This window comes from Diadema antillarum, unplaced genomic scaffold (assembly GCF_040938485.1).
Source record: "Diadema antillarum isolate AM-2024a unplaced genomic scaffold, OU_Dant_1.0 seq00000550_RagTag, whole genome shotgun sequence".
Taxonomy (NCBI): domain Eukaryota; kingdom Metazoa; phylum Echinodermata; class Echinoidea; order Diadematoida; family Diadematidae; genus Diadema; species Diadema antillarum.
In genome coordinates, this window is record NW_027271495.1 from 2576699 (window position 1) to 2600825 (window position 24127).

The 24127-nt window shown below is 39.1% G+C and overlaps 1 protein-coding gene across 1 annotated transcript; it reads right to left on the reverse strand.

The window, feature by feature from the left end:
- Positions 1-5266: 5266 nt before the first annotated feature.
- On the reverse strand, positions 5267-22567 carry LOC139734850 (uncharacterized). The gene is made up of 6 exons (XM_071645635.1): positions 22344-22567; positions 13830-14123; positions 12507-12569; positions 9356-9622; positions 8006-8234; positions 5267-6589 (listed from the first exon to the last, which is right to left on the reverse strand). Exons 1-6 carry the CDS (start codon positions 22417-22419, stop codon positions 6523-6525), a joined length of 996 nt encoding a protein of 331 aa, XP_071501736.1. The 5' UTR covers positions 22420-22567; the 3' UTR covers positions 5267-6522.
- Positions 22568-24127: the final 1560 nt, after the last annotated feature.

The following is a 24127-nucleotide window of genomic DNA, read 5'->3' on the forward strand; positions in this document are numbered from 1 at the left end:
CAATACAGAAACATGTGTGTTCACTTTCGATCCGGAATTCTGTAAAGGGGGGGGGGGGGGTGCATGCTAGCCCCCTCCAATTTTTTTTTTCATTTTTGATACTAATTTTTATATTGATGTTGGTTTTCTTTTTATTTCTTTTGTTTTAACAAAATTAAAGGGGGGGGGGGGCACATGCCCGGTGATGCATGATCAATTCACATTACTGCATAGGGGTGGACAGAATACACTCAAACCAAGTGTGCACCCACCCAAAGTGAACGTATTTGACGCCTTGAAATTATGCACATAGACAGATGTGAATGTGACTGCCCAAACCATTACTACAGTATCTCTCTCCTGAGATTTGCTCAACAGCCCAACAAGATTGCTGTAGACTGGAGAGGAAGGGAGGATTTCCCCTTGAACAGACAGAAATTGGCATCTTAATGCAGATACCCACATCACTGGGCATTTTTCTTCATTCCAAGACAACTGTGTATGCAGTGCTTGTCAACTGGAATGAGAACATAATTCATCTATATACAATGTATTACACTTTTGCCATTCACATGAATGGAAAACTGATCAGTATCAAATGTAACAATGTAAGTTTCCATATTAGCTCAAAATGTCTTGCCTTAAAAATCAAACTGGTTCTATCATGAGCACCATTTCTATTTTCACTACTGGATTTCTCTTGCCCGTGTGTAATACTCTTGCATCAAATCTCAGATTCACTGTAGGTATGGTAGCCACATTCATATCCTATCATCACAAAGTGACATTCATAACAATTCATCAATGGCTCAAATATCCTGGATGTGCATACAAATTACAAATCCTAAAACATGTTTTTAGATATGATTTTGAATTACAGTTCAATCTACACACTAAGAGATTCCACACTTTGGAGTCTGCTAAATGATTAGACAGAAAAAATCTGTCTGTCCGGAGGAGTCTTTTATTTCTTTTTATTTTTTTACTTTATCGGCTCTCTTCCGTAGAATAGGAGGGGATTCTGTGAAGCCAGACGCAGTCTCTGCGGAACATATCCCCGACGACCAGATACAGACTGATCTTTCGGTCAACTAAATGATGTACTGTATGTTTTGAAACTGGAGCTAAAGAGAGTGAAAACTTGCATTCGTATGGTTTTACATCGCACGTTCCACGGACAACAAAGCATGGAGTTACTATAGACAATTCAAGCATGGCTTCAGGTGATGTCTGCTGGCATTACAGTATTGACCGATTGAGGTTCGTTGAGGGCAGCAGACAATTTGTGGCACTGGGCGCAGCCATTAGCTTAAATTGCGGTGTCCCAGCCTACCCCCCCTCCTCCTCTCCCCCAACCCACAGGCAACATGTTTATCGCGCACTTGTAACAAAGGTTCGCGCACTAAGCAAGCATTCGCGCACTCAGTACGAGACGCCTATTGGCTAAAGCAACCATGCATCAGTTTTTCATTCCGTGCGTGACCTAATGTAGGGAGAGAGGTAGGGAAGTGGGAGGGGGGGGGGGGGTAGGCCGGGACACCGCAGTAATGGCGCTGCCCATGCCGATAATACACAAACCGCCTCACAGAATCGGTCAATAGGTGAACTGAAGGAGAGTTAGCCTCCCATCAAGACATTTCGAGGACAGACAGTGACATCTAAGCAACAGCTAGGTGAAAATTTAAGCAGAACTCCAAGAACTCTAAGTATGACATAATTGTCTGCATATTCACAGTTTGACGATATAATGCCTTATTGCCAGTCCAAGAAATGCATGTTTTTGTATGTATAAATTGGGCAGATGTTTTTGTATGTATAAATTGGGCAGATGTTTTTGTTTATTGTGAGTGAGAAGTGAGAATTGTTATGTAACAGAAATCACATGGTGTGGTTCAGTGAGGTCATATGATATCACATACACAGAAATACCAACCTCAAAAAGTTTTATGGTACTTGTCTAACTTCACTGAGATTTCCATCAATCTGCTACTGTCAAACAACCACTCACATTCCAGGGGCCCGTTGTATAAAAGTTACTATTATGGTAACTTTGCCATCCAATGGTAACTACCATGGCCAATAATACTCAACAGCCAATCAAAATCAAGAATTCCATGGAAGTTACCATTGGATGGCAAAGTTACCATAATAGTAACTTTTATGCGACGGGCCCAAGGATAACCACCTGTTCAAGAAAAATTTTCCTCTTTTGACAAAATGCTCCAAAAGTTTTACATAACAAGTTCATAAATGTCTAAAGATTATTATTTCAAAAATAGATTCCAGGAATATACATGTACAGCATCTTACATATCAGTTTAGTCAGCAAATACAAAGTTTTGTTTTTTCTTTTTCACATACATTAAACATTGTTTTCTTATAGTAAATAACACGACAGAACCCACAAGTATATATTTCACACTTTTCATAAATGAATAGACACTGTGGTTTACAAGGTGTCTTTTGTACAAATCTTTTTTATATACATATGGTATATACCTACTCAGAGTAGTAGTATCATCATACATAATATAGATACACTGTACATACTAAATATAAAAAGTGTTGCTGTTAAAAAGAAAAAAAAAAGAAATACATGTATATAGGAGTAACAGGTAATTGAAAAATGGGGTGGGTACAGCTTTTGTTTTTGTTTTTGTTTTTGTTTTTTTAAAGGGGCATGTATGTGTTATATAAGGGTATCACTGAGTAGAATATGTAGCAATATGGACATGGTTATTGCCACAACAATAGCATCACTGGGCATGCTCATTGAAAAAACAACAACACAAAATTACAACAACAAAAAAAACTTTGCTGTAACAAGAGTTTTGTTATAACTGTGTTCATTATAATGGGAGAGAAGTCATGCACTACATGATATGTAGGGCAGAGGAGGCAGTTTGAGTGGGGTGGCCAGTGTAGAGGATATTGCTATTGTTTTCTGTGGGGCTGCAGGCTGACACTGCTACTGTATAGATACGCTGTGCTGATGACTTTAACATGGAGAATGTCGTGACCTTCAGATCAAGACAGGAACAGACATCTGTACACAAATCAACTTGACAGGTGGCAAAGGGTGTTGATGAGGCCTTGCTCCAGATACTGTAGGTTAGAGGATATCTAAGCACTACCAATTTCACAGTCACAGGGATGGCACATGCTATGGCGCATGAATGTAAAACCATAAAACGTGACAAGCCACTTTTTCTGTTTTAAGTTAAAATAAACAAAGAAAAAAAACATCAAATTAATCAGGGAGTGTCTGTGTATGTGACTTCTAATGAAACAAATGCAGATCTACACGAATTTAAATGCAGACACATAAGCGTGTTAAGATTGACATAGTAACTTAAAAAATTCAAAATTATATCATAGACATCAGGTTTTCATATCTTAAAGGACACAGCACGTCAATTTCCACCAGAAAAAAAAAAATACAGATGAAACTGAAAGAAAAAGTGCTTATACTACATGGATAATGACAAACATTTCACAGGCCACCCATACAGTGAGGCTCTAGCTGAAGAAAACCTACCAGAGTTCAAGCTCATTACCTTGTTCCTAATTGATTATCGCAAATGATAGCAGGCATGATTGTCAAGATTTTTCTCTTACTTCGCAATTTCCACCCCTCACCCTGGCCAAGACATTAAATAGACCTTTTTTTTTCGCAAAACACAATGAAACAACCATATTAAAGTTACACATTAACAACAAAGGAACAACCACCATGGAAGACTTTAAATATATTAACCTGACACATTTTGTGGGGCAGTCATGTGCAACTACCTTTAATAGTACTTCAATAGAAAATATGCTCACTTTTCCAAAAGGGATGAATACAGAACAATTGTCCCATGGTTACATTCAATGGCAGATTAAATGCATATACTTGCTACTAATGACAATTATTGTTTCCAATTATTGATGCATATTATAATTCTTTTATATGAGTTTCACTGCATACAAGGTTTGTTCATCATTGAAAGACCAATACCAAACTGTAAATGTTTGATTCATTCTGATGTCCTTTAAAGGCATCTAGTATATTTGATGCAAAATTTGCATTTATGTCAATGTTAAAGGAGAGAATCTGAATATACACTATCTATCTGAATAATACTGATGCGTAATTGGAATATACTCACTATATATGTATTTTTCATGTCGGTAATATGAGAATGCAGTATAATATGTCCTCCTATTTTGCATTTTGATTTCACACGGTATGCCCATACCATATACTTTTATATATCTAATAATGGTTCTCTGTAGTTTTCAGAACATGAAACCATGACACCTTTTACATTAGCATGGCATTTCAACAGAGACGACCAGAATCAACTAAAATAAGCTAGCGCAGACAATCTCTCATACATACTTTGCACAGAGTTATCCAAAAGAGAGAGAGAGAGAGATGATTTCAGTAGATATAGAGACAAAATTGTCAAATAAAAAAAATCATTTGGGACTTTGAGCAGAAGCCAAGAACGGACAAGGAAAATATGCCCACTTGATAACTGATGCCTCATCCAAATGTAGGGACTTTTCAAAGACATTGCACAAAGCTGTCCTGGTCACATGACTATCTTTTGGGCTAAGATATCATAATTTGCTTTGCACACAAGACAATCCTCTCCCCCACCCCCCCCCCCAAAAAAAAAAAAAAAAAATGTATGTATTATATTTTGTTTTGTTTTTTTCTCATGAATATTTACAAACAATGTTTATGGCCTTTCTCTAGAAAGATCAAAGCATCTTTGTCATAGGGTGTGTTCGAGTGCTCTCCTTAAGTGTACCATATCGTACTACATATGATATCTGCATTAGAGGAGCACTTGAACACTTCAGTTCTTCAATTTCTTTCTTGTGGGCACTGGTTCATTTGAAAAAGGAATGGCAAGTTTCTAAATATCAAACTTTAATCAACCTATATGCAAGGTCAAGTGCTGACTTTTTAAAATATCTTAATAACCCTTATCCCATTAAACAGTAAAGATGCATATCTAAAGATGGTAACATAATGAATATTGCAAAATCTCATGTATCTAAATTCCTACAATCTAAAAGCATGAATGGAATGGATATGCATCAACTACAGTAACTTACATTGTATGCAGGGCTCCACACTAACTTTTTTGTTTGGTGGCCACCAAAATCCTCAATTTCAAATTTTTGGTGGCCCGAGAGAAAAATTTGGTGGCCCCGAAAAAAAACACAGTAAAAAACATTGAAAGTCCTGTTTTTTTAATGAGTCAAATATCTAAGTTTTATCACAGTAAGAATTTGAAGTTGAATGTAGAACCTACTCATAAATAAACCTCAACAAACTCGCAACATTCACTCTCAGGCACTCATTCAGTCCTTATCATCCATCCTTTAAACAAATTTAACTGCTAATTTCCGGCGAAAAAAGTTACGAATAAATTGACACACTTTTCCCAAAATTTAGGTGGCCTGCCTCGGGCCACCAAATATGCCCTTTTTTTTGAAATTTCATTCACCATTAGTGTCGAGCCCTGTTGTATGTGTAAGTATCATTCTGGGGAAAAACAAACATTGATACCCTGAAACAAAGTACGAAATAATATGTGGCGCTTTTTAATACCTCATTTCTTAATTTGGCTATAAAGCTAAAGACCTGGTAAGGTGGGGTGACTAGGTAATGGAAAGGTTTGTCTGACTTGGATATACTCAGGAATTCCCATAATGAATTGTGTACAGCTTTATATGCAGCACACATGCAGCCAAAGAATCTATTAAAACAAAGAATCTTGTATGCTTTGGTGCATGCATTCCCTGATAAGCAATTCTATTCTAGCAGGCCTGTACTTGTTGTGGTTTTTCAATGTACTCTGTTGGGTGGCGAATGAGGATTGATTCAATCAGGCTATCCTTCCATCACATAGTGTCCCCATGATACTGGGTCATTAAAGAAACTTTTGAAGACTATACATCTGAGAGCAAGGACCCTTTCTCTGGAATCATCTATCTGCGCAGAAACTCACTTAATTTTACAACAACGAATTAACAGAGTGGCAGACTCCTCCAAATGGGAAGAAATTCAAGAGCTAAGGCCAAACAGCACACAATAATCAAATCACTGCTTCTCACATGGTCAATAATCATGCCTTCTACTGCCATGAGAGAGGTGATTCTCTTTTTTTCCCCCTACATGAATTAGATCTTTTACGTAAGAACAATATTCATAAAACATTTTAATTACCATCTTCAAGGATATATCCAAACTCTTCAAATCACTGAAAAGCAATTTTCACTTTCAATATTTGTACATAATACAGAAACTAAATAAAAACCGAAGTAAAAAGCAATTTGAAAATTATCACATGATGATGACTGTGACAGTGACCGTTCAAATGACTGTGGTTCATGTTGTTCCCACGGGGCATATATTTCACCATTTAGAAAAGAAGAAGGTTTGATATTTCTGTATCAACTCCGTCCATAGTTCCTTTTGACTGACAGTGACTAGGAGTAAACAGATCCTGTTCTTCCTGCAGATGCACATTGACAGTCAGCTCACATCATTTGTTGGAATTCCTCCATTGCACTTTGGTCTGATGCCGGCTCCCCATGCCTCAGTAACCTGCATGCAAAAAGAGATGATTACTGGATGAGCGTATATACAGGAAAGCATGGTTCAAGAGTCTTCCTGCAAGAAAGCTGTTAAAAGCCCTAGCATGGATGCCAACCCTGTAAACAACACTGCAGTACACTGAGGGCTGAAGGCATAGTTCATGGTGGAAGAAGAGTATTCCCCCATAAAAACCTGTGGTGGTTTTGGCAAAAATAAAGCAAAACATAACAAATCAACGCAAAACAGCAACAAAAGAGTACAAAATAATGCAAATAGTATCAGTTGGCATCTCTGCTCTGGCAGTCCATCACTTTTTTCCCTTACTGCAACTTTCTGTGCTGAATAAAAGACAAACTTAGCATGCTATAGCTGCATCTGGGGAAATGTTACTTTTGCTATGTCCGTTTGTTCTTTGTTCTTATATCATTTAAAGAAATTCATTGAAGTTTGAAAGTACTACAGAAATCACTTCTTGGATGCAGAGGCACTGAAAGAAATCAATCAAATGCACGAATTACATTTTGTATGTCTGTACCTCTTCAAAGCAAACAAAATGCATTACATCTGTGGTTTCTTTTTGTCTTCAAAATAGAGTTGCGAACAGTGCAGACATTGGCAACATTATACAAATAGTTGATATCTGTTCAAACAAATTAATAACATCACACATTGAAACACAAGGTGAGATGAAAACCAGAATGGTATACACTGTACACACCAAGTACTGACCCTACCAAGTTGACGCTATTTTCACAAACTCTGCAATCATCTCTTTGGATGAGGGCTTTGTGGTAGCCTGGGACTTGGTATTACACAGACAGGGTGCTACATAAGCACTTGCCCGGGGCAAGTGAAAATCAAATTCGGGCAAGTGTTTTTGAACAATGAGAACAAATGCTTGCCCGAATTGGGCAAGCAAAAAATTTTGAAGCCACCTTTTTTCCCTTAAATCCCCTCAACAAACTCACAAAGTTAACCACACAGAAGTCTAAAGATAATGGCTGTTAAGTGATGCAACACACTTAATATTTCATTTCAGCAACTTTCCAACACTTTCGTGAAGAAGTCCCAATGCAATGCAAAAGCAACACTTGATCTGACCAAGTTTGTTACTCCATTCTGTTTAAGCTTGCGAATCAATGTGTGCTGTTTATTCAAATGATTGTGTTTTATTAAGCCCTTGACTTACACAAAGTCATGATTTTCTATATTATTTCCTTATATTTTGGGCTTTCTTTTTGGGCAAGTCAAACTGATACTTGGGCGAGTATTTTGCATCAAATTTGAAAATCCGCTTGCCCGACCGGGCAAGTGGTAAAAGAAAGTTATGTAGCACCCTGCATGGAGACAGGACCATCAAGCTATGCACCAGCATGCTGGTGTGGGTGCCCTAGAACTAGATTTTTTTTTTTTTTTCCTTCTGACCTTTCTCTCCTCCTCCTCTGTTGCCATCTCAACCAGCGGATGAAGCCTGCACTGAGGATGACACCAGCAATGAGTATCCCGGCAGCCAGGGATAGTCCCATGGCCATATTGCTGATCAGGATATGGCTGTGAGTAGGTATCTTGGTGGGGTTGTCGTCAGAGATATACGGTGGGGTAAGTGGTGGCGGAGACTGGCTGGCCACATGCTCTGAACAGACACTGCTTGCACCTACAGATGGTTAAAAAAAAAGGGATGAGATGAGCATGGAGGTGGGTATAGAGAGACAGACAGACGGACACAAAGAAGTGATGGCTAATATGCCTGAAACCATAAAGCAAAATGTATGCATGGTACAATTGTATGTATATGTACGGCTGTATGTATGTTTCTTTGCGCTTGTTTGTTTGTTTGTTTGTTTTCTTTCTTCTTCTTCTTTTTTTTTTTTTTTTGGGGGGGGGGTCGAACATTCCATTTGTTTCCAATGACAACCTTTACGTGGATTCCAACCACCCATGTGGAAGTAAAGACATGCACAAATAACAGCCAAAGAATCAGTCCTATCCTCCCCTACGCCAATGTACGTAGATTGGTGGATAGTACATTTGCCTACTGCACGATAAAGACATGAAAGTGTTACCTTTCTGCACACACAATGAGGCAGGACATGCGCCATGCATTTGTGTGCGTGTAATGTGTACAAGACATGCACCTTGTGATTCTTCAAGTATGTATTGAGAAATTGCATATCCCCTCCCCCTTTTTCTTTTTTATTTCATTATTTCATTTATTTATTTATTTATTTTTATTTATTCATTAATTTATTTGTTTATTTATTTATTGATTGATTGATTGATTTATTTATTTATTTTTTTTTTTTTTTTTGGGGGGGGGCTTTTTTTATCTTGTTGTAACAAACAATGCAAGTAAGTGAAAGTAAGTAAATAATTATAGTTTCACCTCTCCTAATAAGGAAAGACAATGTATATATTTCTGGATTAGATTGTTCCAATGAGTGAGTTTGGTCAATGACATACAAGCAATGTATACATATCTCAAAATATACACTGCCATATTGGTGTTCATTATCACAGGGTTTGCCTGTACACAATTTATTACCATCACTACCATTATTTCTATTTCATTATGACCATAATTGTGACTATGACCATAATTCTTATCATTGTATTTATAAGAATAACCACACCATTCCTATATCAGTATCATGATAATGTTGTTGTTGCTGTTGTTGTTGTTGTTGTTGTTGCTGCTGCTGCTGCTGTTGCTGTTGTTGGTGTTGTTGCTGTTGATACCATCATTGACATTTGATATTGAAAATGTTGGATACATACCATGTGTATATTCAGCCCTTGAAGAATTCCAGGACTGTCCCTGCTGATCCATACACGTCACCCAGGCTGACAAATTGTCCTCATTTAAGGTAATAAACTGCATATCGTCGCTTGGAAGACCTACGGTGTGTTTGAAAACCTGACCTCTGACAGCATAGTGAAGCACGCAATCCATTTTTGATGACATCAATATGGTGGGCTGCCATCGTACTATCACATAATTCTTCTGCGCCTCTGGCCTCCATATGCACAGCACCAGAGGAACATCTGTAGAGAAGAAATATACAACAAACTATACGTAAATGAAATGCCGCAAGCTCTATACAACTGCATATTCTTAGTACAGAGTAGCAGACAAGGGCTATTGGTCAGAACTAACTTCAAAACAAATATTCACCTAATCGCTAATTTCTCTTTCACCAAACATCATCAAATCCATTCATGGTGGCCATATTCTGACAAGTTTCAAGATCGTATCTTAATAACGGACAAGGTATGTAAGTTTTCTACAATTGAATATACACTGCAAGGTGCACACGAGCACAGGATATGAAATGCTGATAATTACTGACAAGTTTTCACAGATATAACTTTTTGCTATTTTTCCAAGGAAATAACTTTTTGCTTATTTGAAATAATCGATTTCTTTGAATTAAAAAAAAAAGTCTGCAAAGTCTTACCACAAGTACACTAGCACACTTTTAAAAAGTCTAAAAGTGAGAATTTCAGCTGTAGTCAGGGAAATTACACTGTGGTAGTACCTTGTACCCAAAGCACAAAAGTTATTTTGTTCAAACCTCCTCACAGGTCAGTTTTAACATCTGTACAACTCTTGCATTGTAACACCAGAGTGAAAATCCATTTCCTCTTTGGATTCTATTCAAGAGAGTTATACTTTAGGTGTAGGTGTGGCAATCCTTACCAAAAAAAAAGAAAAGAAAAGAAGTAACAATCAATAGCTATATATGCATAAAAGCTCTTAAGGTTAAGAGAAAATAATTAAAGGACTCATGATCTCCCAGAATATGCAGTACTGCATTGACACACCTTGGCAGAAGAGCACTGCATCAGCTATCAATATACACAAATACATTTTTTTTTTTCAGTTAAAGGGATGGAATAGTTTTGGTTAAGATGGGATTTAAGTTTTTCAACTTTTTTGTGAGGTATAATGAGAAACCTCTTTAAAGATCATAAAATTCTAAGAGGAATTCCAAGTTTATTTGATGAAAATTGGTTTTGAAAAGGTTGAGATATCCAAAACAAAGCAATTCAAATAAAATGTGGGACCCACCTCTTATTAGGATCACTTTGTTTTACTTTGTTAATGGATATATCAACCATTTTAACACTGATTTTCATTGAATAAACAGTGAATTGTATGTTCTTTAATATTTCATACGTGGTTTCTAGTTATTTCTCAAAAAGTGAAAAGCTTAACAATCCCCATCTCAACCAAAACTACACTATTCCTTTAAAATCAACAAAATTACAGTTTACACCCAACCCTGTCCTCCTGCAGATTATGGAAAAAACAAGGAAAAGTAGAAATTACGCGGTGCGTAACATATGTCCCCGCCGGAAGTAGCATTTTGTAACAAAATGTGCAATATAGGTAAAAAATCAAGGTCAAAGGTCAAAGAAGTCAAAGGTCAAAATTCTGTGTAGAAGTTTTGAAGCCCTCACCTAGTGCCATCACATAAAGCAAATGGAATCGAAATTGGGTTAGAAATGGCGAAGGAGTAGCATTTTGTAGCCAATGTACAATATAGGTCAAAAATCAAGGTCAAAGAAGACAAAGGTCAAGATTCTGTGTAGAAGTTTTGAAGCCCTCACCTAGTGCTATCACATAAAGCAAATGGAATCGAAATCGGGTTAGAAATGGGGAAGGAGTAGCATTCTGTAGCAAAATGTACAATATAGGTCAAAAATCAAGGTCAAAGGTCAAAGAAGTCAAAGGTCAAAATTCTGTGTAGAAGTTTTTAAGCCCTCAACTAGTGCCATCATATAAAGCAAACGGAATCGAAATCGGGTTAAAAATGGCGAAGGAGTAGCATTTCGTAGCAAAATGTACAATATAGGTCAAAAATCAAGGTCAAAGGTCAAAGAAGTCAAAGGTCAAAATTCTGTGTAGAAGTTTTGAAGCCCTCACCTAGTGCCATCACATAAAGCAAACGGAATCGAAATCGGGTTAGAAATGGCGAAGGAGTAGCATTTTGTAGCAAAATGTACAATATAGGTCAAAAAATCAAGGTCAAAGGTCAAAGAAGTCAAAGGTCAAAATTCTGTGTAGAAGTTTTGAAGCCCTCACCTAGTGCCATCACATAAAGCAAACGGAATCGAAATCGGGTTAGAAATGGCGAAGGAGTAGCATTTTGTAGCAAAATGTACAATACAGGTCAAAAATCAAGGTCAAAGGTCAAAGAAGTCAAAGGTCAAAATTCTGTGTAGAAGTTTTGAAGCCCTCACCTAGTGCCATCACATAAAGCAAACGGAATCGAAATCGGGTTAGAAATGGCGAAGGAGTAGCATTTTGTAGCAAAATGTACAATATAGGTCAAAAAATCAAGGTCAAAGGTCAAAGAAGTCAAAGGTCAAAATTCTGTGTAGAAGTTTTGAAGCCCTCACCTAGTGCCATCACATAAAGCAAATGGAATCGAAATCGGGTTAGAAATGGCGAAGGAGTAGCATTTTGTAGCAAAATGTACAATACAGGTCAGAAATCAAGGTCAAAGGTCAAAGAAGTCAAAGGTCAAAATTCTGTGTAGAAGTTTTGAAGCCCTCACCTAGTGCCATCACATAAAGCAAACGGAATCGAAATCGGGTTAGAAATGGCGAAGGAGTAGCATTTTGTAGCAAAATGTACAATATAGGTCAAAGGTCAAGGTCAAAGGTCACGACTGAAATTCTGTGCAGAAGTTTCAAAGCTCCCATATAGCGCTATCATATAAAGCAAACAGAATCAAAATTGGCTCATAAATGACAGAGAAGTAGCAAATTGAAGATTTTAATCACACACGGACGCACACACGGACACACGGACGGACACACGGACGGACGGACACACGGACACACACACGTACGGAGCCCGTTTCATAGTCCCCTGCTCGAACTCGTTCGGGGACAAAAAGTTTTGTTCTGAGCATCTCACCACTGTCTGATACCAATGAACGGAGGCCGCTGTCTGTGCAGACATGCCGAGAACTGGAGTTTCCTGTGAACAAACAGCAATAATACTCATATTAAGCTAGAGTATAATGAAATATGTCAAGCATACTACATCTCACACATTGCGCTGAGAAGGAATACCATTACCATGGGTAATAACAAAGCAATCTTCAGACAATAAATAAGTGCTACTGATCACTGACTTTATGGTGCTTTGTGTCATTTGTTATTTTGTCAACTCTTAAATTTGACTTTTGACACAAACTATCATTTAAGCTAAGTACATTGTAGTAATTGACGATAATGCATATTTCTCAAGTAGATATTACCACTGGACATTTCTTGCTGAAGTCATGGTTGGAAAATTGAATATATGTCCGAATCAAAGCACAATGGCATGTCACCACTTTGTTCTTTGTACTTTGTTCAAGCCATTACTTGTCTTTTTATTTCCATCCTTGCCCCTAAACAAACATCAACACTAGATGTTCCTAGTAAATTGATGGATTAAAATCAATGATAATGTATATGTACAGTATCCTTTCACCTTGACCTTTGAAATTAAACTGTGACCTTTAGAGAGCACAGGCACACAAATGCCTTGATACATCATCACCTGAAGGTTACCATACAGCTGTAATTGTGTCAGGGTTGTGGATGATTTCGCTCATTATGAAATCAAAAGGGCATGAAGTGTAATTTTAGGAAATCAATAATTGCATTTTCTCAAGCTACTTAAATGTCTATCCTAAATTTGACCTGATGCATACAGAAAGCACATTTATGTAAACTCATGCCCCCCCTTATTTTTTTTTTTTTAATGCTCACTCGGAAGAATACAAATAAAAATTGAACATTAGTGTGTCTCTCGGGCAATGTGATACAAAAAACAAACAAACAACACTCTGCAGAGTAGACATTTCTGAAATCACCCATTCCTCAGGAGTATCCAAAGGCCATACACAGTATGCATCTGACAGCATTATGACAATGACAATTATTTCATCATTTATGGCAGAAACAGAATGGTCACGACACTGCAAAGAAGCTGACTCATATGAAAAGATGATTTCTAAACTCATTTACCTGTCACTTACATGTAAGGTCATCATTGTGCATAATCCCTAAGACCCTGGGATTATGACATACATTTGTACATAATTGACATGCTGTACATTGCAGCAGATCAACATTATCTATTCTACAGTGACACCATACATTGTACACAAAGTGCTATGCAACTTGTATACACAGATCTATGTACATCTGCAATGCTCATATTTACTAAAGACAAACTCTCACCCACCTGGAATAAATGGCAGTTCAGGAGAGGAAGGTGTTTTAGACTGTCCATTATTCCTTGAAGTATCACATCTTACGCTGATGAGCCATGTTGATGACATGCTTATATCACTGACCAATGAAAGACCATGTGATGTGGGCAGGCCATTGAAGTGGACTTCAGAGTTGTATATCAATCTGTATAACAGTTCACAGTTGGACACATCGACTGGAGTGAGTGATGAAACTCCCCACTTCACACTGGTCTTGTTGGTAATGGAATCGAAGTCAACACAGATGTGGGTTGCTGTTTCACTACCTGCAAGACAAAAACAGTCAATGTAATGTCTGAAAGACTGTGCACAGCAGATTAGTACAGTGTGCATGCAATACGATGCAACACTCACAACATAAAAGCATTGGGACAAAATTAATGAGGTCATTTTACTTTCCTTACAAAAAGTACATATGCCAACATAAAATCCCATTGCCATGCACAGGATATAGGCACAACATATCAGCATGTCCTCTATTATAGTCTTGGCATCTTGCAATAATGCTCTTGTTTCTAGATTTAATACCAACATAAACATACTATGCACACACATAATCAACACACAAGCACTAGGGCTGCATTTTTAAAAATGTGTGTGTGTGTGTGTGGGGGGGGGGGGGGGGTTTATACGACATATTCCTAGTGCCAGGGGGAGAAAAAGATAAATAAAAAGGCCTTTTATAGCATTTTCTCATGCCACTTCAACAACAAGGGCCCAAGTGGTTAGACCCTATGTATACGGTACTTAAATAAATGAATAATGCAAAAAGTGCCCCCCCCAAAAAAAAAAAACAAAAAAAAAACAAAACAAAACTGGGTTGCGCCGGTTCTGCACACACACACACACACACACACACACAGACAAAGATGACAGGAGCTGACCCTACAACATCCACTGGCAGTTGTCTGCTTTCACCTGTTCTTCTTCTTTTCAATCCTTTATTCAATTATTTTTTTTTTTTTTCTGCTTTATTCAATTTCTTTGGATTGGTCTACTTGAAGGAGAATGCACCCAAAACAGATTCAGTAGGCGTGTCTTCATCAGCCCGAAGTTTCAAAATAGCGCGCTATCTTGCGGTTAGCAAACTAGTCCGATGCCAAAATAGCGCGCTATCTGTGTAGTGAAGACGCAAATAGCGCGCTATTTGATTGGGAAAATTTCTCCCAAAATCTTGGTCTAGTTCGTGAACTAGAACGCTAATTCGTGAAATACTGTAAAAGCGGAAATTTTCGCGGTGTTGAAATTTTTGCGCATTTCGCGCAACCAGAAACCAGCGCGAAAATAAAAGCACGCGAATATTTTTGCTTGCCGTGTGTTCGTGTACTTGGTGTCTTGAATCCGCGGAATTAAAAACACGCGAAACTCTTCTCACCCGGCAAACCGCGAAAAATTAGTCACGCGAAAATATCCACTTTTACAGTAGCGCGCTATTTTGGGTGCGTCTCCATCAGCCCGAAATTTTCTAGATTCCTCCGCGCTTCTGGTTCGCCGGCTGGCTGTGGAAAGTGCGTGTACAAGCTAGTGACTGTGTATAGTAGGCCAGGGAGGTGGGAATTCCCACCTCTCTGAGTAGGCCCTACATACACGCACACGGTGTATTCAAGGATCACATGTGTGTACTATAGGCGTACTGTTATTGACATCTTTAAAACCAGGGAGGTGATTCTCAAGTGCCGTGCATGCTAGCTGTTTTTTGTAAACTTCTTCTTCAGGTCCACTCTACCTTAGCTGAAGATTCTTGCAGATTACTGTATACGCTATATATTTCGCGGGGGTTTTATTTTCGCGAATTTCGCGAGTCGGGAGCTATTCGCGAAATTAACAACACGCGAAAATATTACCTTCCAAAATGAATCCCTTGCCTTGATGATACGAACATTTCAGTACTAGTATACCATGTCACGGCTTACCGAACAGACCATACTGGCTATTAAAGCTTGTTTACGCACGTCCACGTCTACTTACGAATACTGTAGAGAGCCAATCCATTATCGCAAGGGGACCACTCATCAGAAATCTAGGGGACCACTCGTCAGAAATCTAGCGCGATGGACTTAACCACTTCAAAAATGTTGAATTCTAACTTACTAGTTCGCAGAGTTTGGCAAGTCTTTTTCATGGAGTGTATAACTAGTATCATTCTTATTTGCTAGTAAGTTGAAAATTCACACTTTCTTTGCCACTTCATATTTTCTCTGGTCCCCCAATCGCGAATTTAACCACTCGCGAAAATGTGTGACAGCGGCAATTCGCGAAAATTTATGTACGCGAAAATTATAGCGTATACAGTATGTGTATTCTGGATTTTTTTAAACATTGCAAATCATTGATTTCACTGTAAGATGCCTCACTGGAGAGAAGAAAGAGTAGCATTATTAATATCCCTTTGGAGAGAATTTGCTGTACTGCTCACCTCCCTGATTGTAGTACGAGTATCTGACATACGGTGATATAGGAGATTTTGAGCGGGGAAATCCACTTTCGAACCGCAAGCTAAGCAGAGCAATGATGCAAAGTGCGCATGCGTCAATTTTCGGGCAAATTTCCCCAAGCGGGCTGTTCGAGCTGATGAAGACGCACATTCGCTGTATCGGGCTATTTTCTAAGACCGCAAAATATCCCGCTAGTTTGAACTTCGGGTTGATGAAGACACGCCTAGTGAATGCAGGCATTTAGCGGCACACATTGGTAAAGTTTAAGGAAAACCAGACAATCTGTTTGGTTATGAATTGTTCAAAGTTTTTGTTTTAAAATCTACTGCATACATACAACATATTACATGTATCACATTGTATGTGTTGCCATCATGGCATAAAAGGACATTAACAATTCCTGTCAATGTCACAGCAGGACAACAACAAAGAGAAAGAGAATTCAACAACAAAATGTACATTTTCTACATTTCTAGCAAAATGAAAGTGCATCTGACTTGAAGTGTACCTCCTTGAGAAGGAAAGGGCATTAATATTGTGCTTGTCGAGAACAAGTCAAATGAAATCTGCACTTTTTATTAAAAATGAATTTTGCAGAATTTTCTTTATATTTTCTTTACATCATTATCCTACTGTGACTTCACATTTGCTACAATCCTCTTATCACATAACGGCTGCAATGAATTTGACAGATTCAGAACTTTTGAACGGATTATTTGAGTTACCCGTACCTCATTTAGAACTTTACTGATGAGTTTTTCACAAATTTGGTGCTGAATTCACTAAATGCACATGCAGGCAAATGTGGATGTATTTGGTAAGTTGCAACAATTTCCCTTTAAAGTGTTGTCTCCTTGAAAGCCAGCTTACTAATTATGTGACATGTACAGTGTACACACTGCCGAGTTGCAAATGCTTTGCCTTGGCTTTTAATTTTGGCCCTTTACAAATGCCAGTCCATATCTTTTTCTTATCTATCACTCATTGTTATCATTTCCCTTGAACATTTTGTAGTCCTTCACTGAATTATCTCAATGTTAGTGGAGTATCTCACAAATGCAGTGATCATGGAATTGCCCTTCTCTTTGACTGAAGGTTCATTTGTTTTCAAAGCAGTTGATATCATTGTACATCCTTAGAACCAAGTTGGCATGCCCTCAGACACAGAGTCATGGAAATACACTTTATACCCATGTTTAAAAAAAAAAAGGAAAAAAATCACTGTATCGAATACTAGAATCTGAGGGGCATACAAAATACCTCACATCTATAAAATAGTAATTGCAAAGTTCTAGAAGTTTGCATATCATTTTGCCATGTTGAAGATAGAAGAGCAGTAGGTATCAGCACAATTACATGGTATGTGTTTTGTAAGTCAGTGACATACTGTACACATCACAGTGACATACATGACACTTTGTGAAGTCACTCTGTTGCCCAATCTGTTGCACAGATACTGGAAGGGCCTCTTTCAGTCACATACAATGTACACTGACATACAAACCCCATCCTTGCTGGTGAGATTGACTGTTCAAAATCTTGTGATCGTACACTGTATCATTAGCAGTGTAGCATTTACATTATCTGTCATACAGAGTAGATTTGACTATTGTAGCATTATTGGGGGAAATGCTGGGAAAGGAAGACTGGATAAATTACAGAATTGCAAAATAGAGCTCTCAGGATTATACTGAAGAAGGAATGGAGTTTTCCCAGCCAGGATTTGTTTGATATTGTGAAAATTGATAATCTTTCTCATAAAAGAAATAAGCAAATTTTGTATATGAAGTATAAGATTGCATATGATACCGGGAGAATTTTTAAAGCATATTATTATGGTTTAAGAAATGTGTATAAATACTTTGAGTTATTTAAACCACTAACCAATATTAAGAAACGGAGTTTTTCATTTCGAGGAATTAAAGAATGAAATTGATTGCCTCTAGAGGAATCTGAAAGAAATGTCCTTTACTAGATTTACATTGAATTTAGTTTTTTTCATTAATGAGACTGTTTTCAGTGATGGAGTCATGTGTTTTGTGTATAGCTCATTCTGTAATAGATTTTGTGTAGACTTATTTGTGTCAGCGGGGGGGGGGGGGGGGGGGGGGGGGAGGGGATAGAGAATGTGATATCTAGCCTGTACGCTCAAGTGTTTTCTTCTACTTCTTCCTTTTCTTCTTCTTCTTCCTCTTTTTCAGTATGATTTTGTGTATCATTATGTTTTTGTATTATGTGATGTAACTGTTTTTAAGATGCACAGACTTGTTGAAGAACAGCCTGTGGCTGAAACAAGTGACCGTGTGGAAATAAAATAAATGAATACATAAATGAATAAATGAATGAATGAATCCATGTATCTACGTATGTAACTGTAAGTCATGTTGGTGACAGAGGTATTGTTGACAGAGGTATTGTTGACATCCTTAAACCATTTCAGTGCTATTCAGTCTTGCTCTCAGCCTGACTCTTTAATATCTTAAATTTCATCACTCTCTGGTTTAATATCGTCTAAATTTCAGAAGCATCAAACACTTGCAGGTTCACTACATGTAAGTAGAAGTTCTAACGTCAGGTTGGTAATAAAATTCAGTAATGACAATAAACTATTTTGTATTGTTAATGGTGGTATGTTTCAAATCATCAATTCTTATTGACTTAAGAAAGTATTTTAATATGGTGCTCAGTGCAGTACCAGCACGTGAAGAGGGGGGGGGGGGGGGGGATTGTACTTCTGTGCAGTCTGAAATTGGAACAGTAACAGTCAATGCAGCGCAGTGGTGGTGACACCTATTAAACCACACCAGCGACCCCAACCCGTACCAAGTCGGGGTAGCATGGCAGCCCTATGGCTATAGAAGAAACGCCTGATATGGCTTAGCATTTTGGTGACCAGAGACCAAAATACAGGGTTTTATACTGAAAATCATGCCTGTACTTTTAGATAAGATACTTACAATCAGAGCCACCGAATTTACAATACGATCTGTTTTCAGAGCCCTGTGAAAGATTTTATCTGAGGTTTTAGTCCTTCCACACTTCATATCGTAGTACAGCTTACACAGCGCAGGCGCCAACAGCCTTGCTGTCAATCAGGTATGGATAAAACGTAGCACATATTATAATTGTGCAATGTATGCGTGTGGAAAAAAAAAAACCCAGGACGGCTTGCTGAGAACTGAAATGAATATTCATTCGCACATGCGCAGATCATTTTATTTACGTTGTAGCGGTTTGAAATACCCATGTCTTATATTGTCTGGTATTCTGGCTGCTGTAAATTACGCTGTCTGGCAACCCCAGCATTTTGTCAACATCCACGCGAACTTTCTTTGTGCGCCGACACATGACAGGTGCGCACTACATTCTTCGCCTTTGTCATCGTGCCGAGGTACGCGTAACTCACATTCCAACAGTAGTCGGATTTCCATAAACACACCTCTTGTTTTGCTGTCATGGACACAAACTACCAATTAGTGGTGAGCTGTGCATTTTCACCAGCCAATTACAACCCTCCAAGCTCCTGTCCGTGACGATTTCTCTGCGACCACGCTGTTTCATTTTCCACGTTTCCTCACTTCACAATTAGCTTTCATCCTGTTAAGAGCACGTCCTAATCGTTGGAGTCACGCCGTCCGTATAGTACAGTTAAACTCGCCTAAGTCGACATCGCATATGTCGAATAATCGCACAAGTCGATGATTTAAAAAAGTCCCGATTTTTCCCCATTGACTTACGTGTATTAATTCACTCACAAGTCGAATTTTGTAAGTCGAATACTCGCCTAAGTCGATGAAATTCCAAGAACACTTTCACGGAAAAACCATTAAATTCACTGTGCCTAAGTCGAATAAGATTTTATTGTGCAATAAATCACTGTCAAAATCACGAGACGCCAGTTTTTGTTTACATGAGAACTAGCCCGACCAGACAGGTGACAAAAAATGATCTAAAGTACCGGTATCAAATTCAAAGCGATCGCATGCGATTGTTGAACTCTCTTCGTGTTTGGAGGTCCGCTGGTACTACCCTGTTCGCGCTAGCACTACGTACGTACAGCTACTGGGCTGTGTAGTTAAGCGTACAGCGACTGGGCTGTGTATAGTCTGTGTATGTTTGCAGTCTGCGCTGTGCAGTGGATGGATGAAGCTGCTGAGTTTTCAAAGCGGAAAGTAGGGGGAAAGTTACGGGCACGGGTAAATCAGAATTACACCTCTACACGCATTTCAAGCCACGGTATGGTAAACTGGAATCAATCACTGCTCAAACATCGTTCATATTCACTTCCTCAAGGTTTAACAAGGGTGTAAAGTAATCGGACCTGTGCCAATACTAATGCACTGTCCATGCAGAGTTCGCCGCGGCCTGCCGGGCGACCCGTGCTGCGGCACACCTCTCCAGCTCTCGGCTCCAGAGTAGACAACATACATGTACATTTTATACATAATGTACGTGTGGTGTAACTGTTGTTTAAGTCGATTTTTTTTCGACTTACGCACAAGTCGAAAATCGCCTAAGTCGATGTGTTTTGCTCAGTCCCGAGAAGATCGACTTATGCGAGTTTAACTGTATTACATTTCTCCCACGTCTTTTCTCGTGGACGATACCTCGCACCGTGGACTGTCATTACATACGGATAATTATACGCCTTCGGATATATTCATACAGATTATACGCTTTCATATTTCTCCGTTTTCGGACTTCTACTTCGCGATCTGCGCTGCATCTTTAACGCATCCTACATCGCAATTTACATTACACTGTGTCTCTACTCGAGCTCGGATTTTATACTTTGCGATATTCGCTACGTTTTACATCGCGACTCGCACTTTCTTCAGGTTCTACGCTCCAATCTGAGGGACTTTCTCGTCGCTACGTTTACCACGATCTACGTCGCGTTACGTCACTGTTTTGGTCCTGATAGCGTGCTGTTAGTGGTGTGGCAGACTCTACCAGGGACCTCGCAGTTCTCTACCCAGCGCTCCAGCGGTGGACATGATACTCTCGCTTGTGCTAGCCGCGACACTCGGAGGCTATTCCACGCTGTCGTGTCATGCGCATCTGTCGTGTGTCGGCGCACAAAGAAAGTTCGCGTGGATGTTGACAAAATGCTGGGGTTACCAGACAGCGTAATTTACAGCAGCCAGAATACTAACCCCGTCGCGGGGCGCTGTAACACAGTAACGGTACGTATTTGTCCGTATGGGGTCGCTGCTGCGGTTACCAGAATACCAGACACATAATACATGGTTTCATCATTACCTTGGCTATTCTCTAACGCTACAACGTGATATGTTCAAATGGCGATTCACATCTCACGGAGATGGTCTCAAAGATGATGACGATTAATCTTGTTTTTGGAGGTAATGCACGGTGAGTGATACATAGTTGCACTATCAAATATTCAACAATATGGTTGGTATTACAACATGTGGCTTTTCGTTGCGAATCCAAAGTGTCATTTTGAACGATGAGTTGTTTACTGAATTGCAAGCATCGCAGTGGACCTTGATTACTTCACTAAATTGCATATACCGTAAGTCTTCGGGCGCTGTTTAACTGGTTACAGCGCCCCGCGCCGGGGTTAGCTAGGTGAGACCCAAGTCCTACTCCTCTACTAGCTATGCCTATGTACAGTAAATAATTAGGCACCGTTTCATGAAAGTTGTCAGCCCAGTCAAGTTGTCAAATGTCAGTCCTCTAACATCAGAACAGCAGTAGATTTTAAGGATTTCAAGGATTTTACTGAAACTGTCAGCAAGCTTGTCAGGGCTGACAACTTAATCTTTAATATTCTTATCTTCTTAACCTTTTACTACCTTCATGGTTTTCGACCTTGTTATTAATGTTAAAATAGTCAATTTATATCTTGCTACATGATATAGATTACAAATGCAATTACTTATCAATGTAAAATAGATCACATTCCTACTGCTTTTTTATAGCTCATGATGTCGAGTGGGTCGATAATATCATGATCAGCTCAGGAAACATTTGGTTAACACATCTCCATTATGGCAAAGCAAGGACAAAAGGTAATAAATTACTCACCTGTTGTGGAAGCAGATGAACTCAAAATGTTTGGTCCCAAGTAGAGAAGACTTGCAAATATCAACATCATAGGCATTGCTGCTGGTTGTTTGACATGACACTATTGACAAACATAGTCGACGTACATTTGTCTCCATCGAACGCACTACAACACTACGTGTACGTAAAGACGTAGTTTGCGTTGTTTATAAATGCTCCGTCCTCTCCGCTATCCCTAGCTACTGGGAAACTGTCAGCTAGGTACAAGTGGACGTTGGTGATGGATAGAGCAGGAGGCCTGAACCGCAGTAATTGATGACATTCTCATTCACATTTACAGAAGTGTTTCGCTCGAACCTGCTACACCTGTAAAGTGAACGGCAACAAATAAAGAACATTTATCCATATCCCAGTCGCCTAACCGAAGTATTTGTACGCGGGATAAAGGGCTCTTCAGGATGGATTTAGAGGAGGCGGGACACAGCCTTCGGTACACCACAGATCACAGTGGCTACATGGGCAGCGCACGCAGTCAGTGTGTGTGTGCCAAAGAGATTATAACACAAGAGGGCGTAGTCCAGTGGGGAGGCAGCCGCGCGAGCTAGGTAGCTGCCAATTCCCGTTGTCGGAGCCGCCATTGCACGGATCTGTGGTGTGTACCGAAAATGACTGGTTTTCGTGATTTGGTCACAACTTTTGTGTACTTGGATGCTTCCATTGCAAATCGCTTCATGGTGTTTTTGTTATCTCTGTTGAGTGCTTTTTCCACTGCAAAAGAAATTATAGTCATTACTCTTTTCAGCTAGATAGAGTCATATGGGGGGGGGGGGGGGGGGGGGGGGGGCTATTCTTAAACTGTGTAGGCCTAGGGTCCCTATCTGACTTGTTGGGGTTTTGGGTATATCTCAGTTGTTGTGCAGGACCTTCTAATTCCATTGCAATTAGTCATGACTCTTTTCGGCTCTTAAAAAAAAAAAATCATACGAGATGGCATTTCAGGCTACTGTAGCCTACAGGGCCCCGTACCGTGATAAGTCTAGTTCGGACTGGCTTCGGTGTTTGGGACATCTCTGAAATCTCTGAATTGTCAAGACCCTTTTCTATGCAGCTGATATTACGTATGGTTGAGGCACTTTGGGGCTACTGTCTGGGGCCCCCCGTACAGGATAAAAAACTGGTGTTGGTGTTTTGGATATCTCAGATGTGACGTGCACTACCAGGGGCGGCAGGGATTCAAGATTTTTTTTTTCAAATTTCTTGTGTTAAAAAAATAATAAATGGTCATGATGACACTGCAAAGAAGCTGACACATATGAAAAGATGATTTCTAAACTCATTTACCTGTCACTTGTACAAATGTACATGTAAGGATCATTGTGCATAGTCCCTAAGACCCTGGGATTATGACATACATTTCTACATAATTGACATACATTGCAGCAGATCACATTATCTATTCTACAGTGACACCATACACAAAGTGCTATGCAACTTGTATGTATACACATGTACATCTGCAATGCTCATAGAAAGACAAACTCTAACCCACCTGGAATAAATGGCAGTTCAGGAGAGGAAGGTGTATTAGACTGTCCATTATTCTTTGAAGTATCACATCTTACGCTGATGAGCCATGTTGATGACATGCTTATATCACTGACCAATGAAAGACCATGTGATGTGGGCAGGCCATTGAAGTGGACTTCAGAGCTGTATATTAATCTGTATAACAGTTCACAGTTGGACACATCGACTGGAGTGGGTGAGGAAACTGTGTTCCAATCTCAAACCTAGAATCATTGTTT